The sequence below is a fragment of the Brassica napus genome, chromosome C5 (assembly GCF_020379485.1).
Source record: "Brassica napus cultivar Da-Ae chromosome C5, Da-Ae, whole genome shotgun sequence".
NCBI lineage: Eukaryota > Viridiplantae > Streptophyta > Magnoliopsida > Brassicales > Brassicaceae > Brassica > Brassica napus.
In genome coordinates this window covers 30,644,548-30,650,600 of record NC_063448.1, presented here as the reverse complement: position 1 = coordinate 30,650,600, position 6,053 = coordinate 30,644,548, and the positions used below count along the sequence as shown (strand labels likewise).

The 6,053-nt window shown below is 43.5% G+C and overlaps 1 protein-coding gene across 1 annotated transcript; it reads right to left on the bottom strand.

Moving 5' to 3' along the window:
* Positions 1 to 455: 455 nt before the first annotated feature.
* On the bottom strand, positions 456 to 2,978 carry LOC125587202. Its single transcript, XM_048757400.1, has 4 exons — positions 2,164 to 2,978; positions 1,387 to 1,911; positions 932 to 1,203; positions 456 to 874 (listed from the first exon to the last, which is right to left on the bottom strand). The coding sequence occupies exons 1-4, from the start codon at positions 2,976 to 2,978 to the stop codon at positions 456 to 458; spliced, it is 2,031 nt and encodes a 676-aa protein (XP_048613357.1).
* Positions 2,979 to 6,053: the final 3,075 nt, after the last annotated feature.

Here is a 6,053-nt window from a genome sequence, read left to right as displayed (position 1 = left end):
TCCAGCAAAGAGGCGATCTTGAAGCGTTGCTTGATATGACTCACAAGACCAACAGACAAGGGCGTTTGCTTGGAGCTAACCACACCAAGAAAACTAGAAAAGTTCTAAACAAAGAACAAAGAGTAAAGACTCAAAAAGTTGAAAGAAAATGGAATGATTTTATTGATAGAAGTGTTTGCATATTTATAGTAGAAAAAGACATGAAAAGTATTAATGATAGATCTAGAGATCTGGATCTGAAAATTAAAGACAAAGTAGAAAAAATCTTGAGATCCAGATCTGGCCATAAATGAATAACGTCCAGGTTCGTCTGAACCAGGTGGTTCCTTCGCGGTAAGGAGCAGGACGGACAGGGCGTGTTCTGGACAGTCGGCCGGGTCTGGCTCATGCATCATTCTGGTTCCAGCACGTCCCAAGTCCTTAGACAGTTGTAGAATCCTTGCCTTAGATAAATTTTAATCATCAAAGTTCAAGAACTGATCATACTGGCCGACTGATCCATCAGTACGCTCGTCGGGACACTCAGCTCGGATCAGACGGACCAAAAGGGAAAGACTATGGTTTGTCTCGGTTTCCACTCGACCCAAGTGAGTTCTGGCTCGACCATCAGTCTTTGCTTGGCGAATTGGTCGGGGAAGACGGGCTCCAGTACTGTCGGTTCGATCATATGGACGTGGTTCCAGCCTTAGCTCCTTTCTGGCTGCGCGCGAGTCGATCCGGTACACGGCTCGGTCTGTCTGTCTGGAACGATCGTCTGTCTGAACCTCGGTTGGAATGACCTGATCGTCCTGAACTCCATCCTGGCCTGGTTCCATGTACTGAGGCGCATCATTCCCTCCCTCTTTAAAAGGATTTGTCCACAAATCTGGATCATCTGCAAGAAAAGGAGATAGATCAGAAACATTAAAGCTTGAAGAAATGTCATACTTACCTTGCAAGTCAAGCTGATAAGCTATTGTCATGGATTTTCTTAAGGATCTGAAAAGGACCATCGACCCTTGGCATGAGTTTGGACTTTCTTTCTTCCGGGAATCGTTCCTTCCTAAGATGAACCCAAACAAGATCACCCTCCTCAAAAATGACCTTCTTTTTCTTCTTGTTTGCCTTCCTTGTGTACACTCTGTCTTGGCTTCAATGTTGGCACGAACTGTCTCATGCAACTTCTTGATTGTATCAGCTTTCCTTTTGCCATCTGTACTAACTCTTTCACTCAAAGGCAAAGGTAAAAGATCAAGTGGAGATAAGAGAATGAAACCATAAACAACCTCAAAAGGAGAAAATTTAGTAGAAGAATGCAATGAGTGATTGTAAGCGAATTCAACATGAGGCAAACATTCTTCCCAACGTCTAAGATTTTTCTTAACCAATGACCTAAGCAATGCATACAAGGTCCGGTTCACAGCCTCAGTTTGACCATCAGTTTGAGGATGACAAGTAGTGGAAAACATCAATCTAGTTCCTAGCTTAGACCATAACGTTTTCCAGAAATAACTAAGGAACTTAGCATCACGATCAGAAACAATGGTCATAGGCATTCCGTGCAATCTAACAATTTCTCTAAAGAATAGATCAGCAACTTGCACAGCATCATCAGTCTTATGACAAGGTATGAAATGAGCCATTTTAGAGAATCTATCGACCACAACAAAGATAGAGTCTCGACCAGATTTAGATCTAGGCAATCCAAGCACAAAGTCCATAGATATGTCTACCCAAGGATGAGAAGGAATGGGAAGAGCAGAATACAAACCTTGGTTTTTGGATTTAGACTTGGCTTTCTTGCAAACCACACATTGGCCACAGATCCGTTCCACATCCTTCATTAAGCTCGGCCAATAGAAGTGCTCATACACCACCTTGTGCGTTTTCTTGACTCCAAAGTGTCCCATAAGGCCTCTTCCATGAGCTTCCCTGAGAAACAACTCCCTCAAAGAACATTGGGGCACACACAAACGGTTATCAAAGAATAAAAATCCAGAAGCTTGATAGTAATTTCCATAGGCCGTCTTGGAACACTTTCTGAACGCTTCTTTGAAATCCGAATCAGTTGCATAAAGATCTTTGATAAATTCGAAACCAAGCAACTTTGTTTCAAGAGCTGAAAGAAGAACATACCTCCTGGACAAGGCATCAGCCACCACATTGTCCTTACCTTGTTTTTACTTGATCACATAAGGAAAGGTCTCAATGAACTCGACCCAACGGGCATGTCTCTTGTTCAGCTTCTGCTGGCCCTTAAGGTGTTTCAAGGACTGATGATCCGTGTGGATCACAAACTCTTTTGGCCAAAGATAATGCTGCCATGTCTGAAGAGCCCTCACCAAAGCATACAACTCCTGGTCATAAGTGGGGTAGTTGAGCGTGGCTCCTCCAAGTTTCTCACTGAAGTAAGCAATGAGTTTCCTATCCTGCATCAGAACAGCACCAATACCAACACCCGAAACATCACATTCGATCTCAAAAGTCTTAGAGAAATCAGGGAGAGTAAGCAAAGGAGCATGAGTTAACTTCCCTTTTAGAATCTGGAATGCTTCTTCTTGGGCTTGTTCCCACTTGAACCCCACGTTCTTCTTGATCACCTCAGTAAGCGGAGCGGCTATGGTACTGAAATCCTGGATGAACCGTCTGTAGAAGCCAGCTAGACCATGGAAACTTCTTACTTCGCCCACGGTCGTTGGACTCGGCCAATCTCGGATGGCTTTGATCTTTTCCTCGTCCACTCTAAGTCCATCAGCACCTACAACAAAGCCTAAGAACACCACGTGATCTGTTCCAAAAGAGCATTTTTCAAGATTTGCAAAAAAAATTTCTTTCCGTAAGACATCAGTTTTCAAGTGTATCTTATGATCATCAAGGTTCTTGCTGTAGATGAGAATATCATCAAAGTAAACAACCACGAAATGACCAATGAAAGACCTCAAGATATGATTCATCAAACGCATAAAAGTGCTAGGTGCATTAGTAAGACCAAATGGCATGACAAGCCACTCATACAATCCTAGTTTCGTCTTAAATGCAGTTTTCCACTCGTCACCTTATTTCATTCTAATTTGGTGATAGCCACTTTTTAAATCAATCTTAGAGAAAACTGATGAACCATGCAACTCATCTAGCATGTCATCAAGCCTAGGAATGGGATGCCTATACTTTACCGTAATGTTGTTGATGGCACGGCAGTCCACACACATGCGCCAAGATCCATCCTTTTTGGGCACTAGGAGGACAGGAACGGCACAAAGGCTGAGGCTCTCCCTGATGTGTCCTTTCTCCAGAAGATCACCAATCTGCTTCTGAATTTCCTTGGTCTCAACTGGGTTGGTTCGATAGGCTGGCCAGTTCGGTAGAGAGGCTCCCGGGCAAAGTCGATCTGATGTTCTATGCCTCGAACTGGTGGTAATCCCTTAGGATTCTCATCTGGAAAAACATCAGAAAAATCCTGCAAAACATCTAGCAACTCACTCGGAATCTCCGGTGCAAAGTCAGAAGAAGGAGAAGCCATAAGAGATTCTTTATATACAAGTAAAAGAAATGGCTTTTGAGAGCGAGACCTCTTAACCTGACTTTGTTTGATGAAGAAGTTGGAGTTTCGTTGAGATGACTCTGGTTCATCCGGCTTAGGCTCTTGGTCGCGGTTCTTCTTGAGTTGGACCTGATCTTGGTGGACCTCTAATGGAGACAAGGGCACTAGCGTGATCTTCTTTCCTTTATGGTCAAAGGAGTATCGGTTTGTGAAGCCATCATGCATGGCTTTCTTATCAAACTGCCATGGACGGCCCAGAAGGATGTGACAAGCGTCCATAGGAAGAACGTTGCAAACAACCTCATCCTCATATCTTCCAATGGTAAGAGGGACCGTGACTTGTTCCTTAACATACTGTTCACCGGTTTCATTGAGCCATTCCAACCTGAAAGGACGAGAAAGAGGCCGAGTAGCTAGCCCTAGCTTCCTAACAAGAGTATCACTAGCAACATTAGTACAACTCCCACCATCAATGATCAAAGAACAAACTTTTTCAGAAATTAAACAACGAGAATGAAAAAGATTCTCCCTTTGTTCTTTTTCATTGGTTTTGGGCTGAACACTCAAGGAACGTCTAGTGACCATTAGTGGTCCGTAAGCAGGATAGTCAAAGCGGTCCTCCTCATCAAAGATCGGCTCAGAATTAATGTCAAAGACCAGGCCAAGGTTGTCGTCCGTGTGGCTGTTCGCGTGGCCGTCCGTCTCATCGAAGATGGAATCGTTCCAAGCCTTCCTAGCAACAAGCAAGGGTCCATGATGTGGGTAGTCAAAGGACTCCTCTTCCTCATCAAATATAGGACCAAAGTCCTCATTGTTCTCTTGCTCGTCCTCGGACTCAACCTCTCCATTCTCCATGAGAATCATTACTCTTTGGTTCGGACATTTGTTGGCATAGTGTCCTAGGCCTTGACACTTGAAGCATCTGATGTCTCTTGCACGGCTAGGATTCTCAATAGCTTTTCCTTTGTCAACACGAGCAGGAACATCAGTTTTTAAAGCTGTATTTGTTGTGGCGGAAGACTTACCTTTGTCTTGATAACTTGGCTTAGGAGCAAAGGACGGTTTAGGAGAAAAGACCGACTTTGAGTAGCTCTTTCTTTTGACCTGTTGTTCGATCAGGATGGCTTTGTGCAACATTTGCTCCAAAGTTCCATACTCTTGAAGCTCCATGCGATCTTGGATGTCTCGGTTAAGGCCAGAAAGGAACCTAGCCATAGTGGCGTCCACGGGCTCGTCTACATCGGCCTTGATCATCAAAGTTTCCATCTCCTGGTGGTAGTCTTCCACGGACTTAGTGCCTTGAAGCAAGCGTCGGAGTTTCAGGTGGAGGTCTCGGTGATAATGAGCAGGAACAAATCGTCTCCTCATCAGCATGGAAAACTCATCCCATGTCTCAATCGGTCTCTCACCTGTTCTCCTCCTGTGGGTCACAACTTGATCATACCAATTAATAGCATAGCCAGAGAATTCAGTAACAGCTAGTCTAACTTTCTTAAGTTCAGAAAAGTTTTGACAATCAAAGACATGTTCAATTTTTCTTTCCCATTCAAGAAAAACATCAGTATCATTTTACCCTCAAAAGGTGGGATTTTTAGTTTCAATCCACTTAAGCTATCATTAGCACGTTCATTTCTAGCAAAAGGATTGGCATCACCTGGTTCCTGGTTTCTGTGACCTCTCCTAGGTCGGTTTATGGATCGGTCCTCGTCCTCATGAGAATCCTCCTCTCGGATCTCATCATCAGACCGGTTTGGCCTCCTTGGGCGATCTCTTCTGGCTCCAGTTCGAGGACGCGGCTGTTGACTGTTCTGGATCTCATCTAGCCTTAGATGGATCGTCTCAAGACCTGCGTTCATAAGGTTAGTAAAAGAATCATTCAAGGCTCGCATCTGCAAGTTAGATAGACCGGCCACTGAGTTTCCGGGTCGGCTCCTTTCGTCTTCACTACCCATGGTTCCTGAGATTTCTTAAACACAAAACTTTAGATAAAAATCCTCACTCTCTCAAGTGTTTGATCTCACCCACACACGTGTTTTGCTCAGATTTTTGGTGATCACTCACAAGCCTTATACTCAAGGTTCTAAGAGATCTAATCAAGGAATTCCAAGGGACAAACTTCAAGCAAACAAGGGAATATATTTTTTTTTTTTGAAAAGAGAGAAAGATATGAGATTTAGCTTTTGGAATCCGTTTTAACCACCTCAAAGGCTGGATTTCTCCTCAGCCAGCAGGCTTTCTCTTCCACCACCAATCCACAAATCAAACTTGAGACTTTTTTCTTTTTTAAATCGTAGATCTTTTTTTTTTGTTTTTTTGTTTTTTTTTATGAAGAAAATGATAGATGGGAACGATGAAATGGAAAGAGATACCGGAAGAGTGGCTCTGATACCATTTTGATACGCCTTAAAAGGATCACTCGACCGGATTTGGAAAAGATATGAACTCCAAGAGGAGATATGATGGAATGATGGGTTGCACAAAGGTTGCGGAGTGGCCTTTGATTACTTTGATACGCCTTGAAAGGACCACTCGA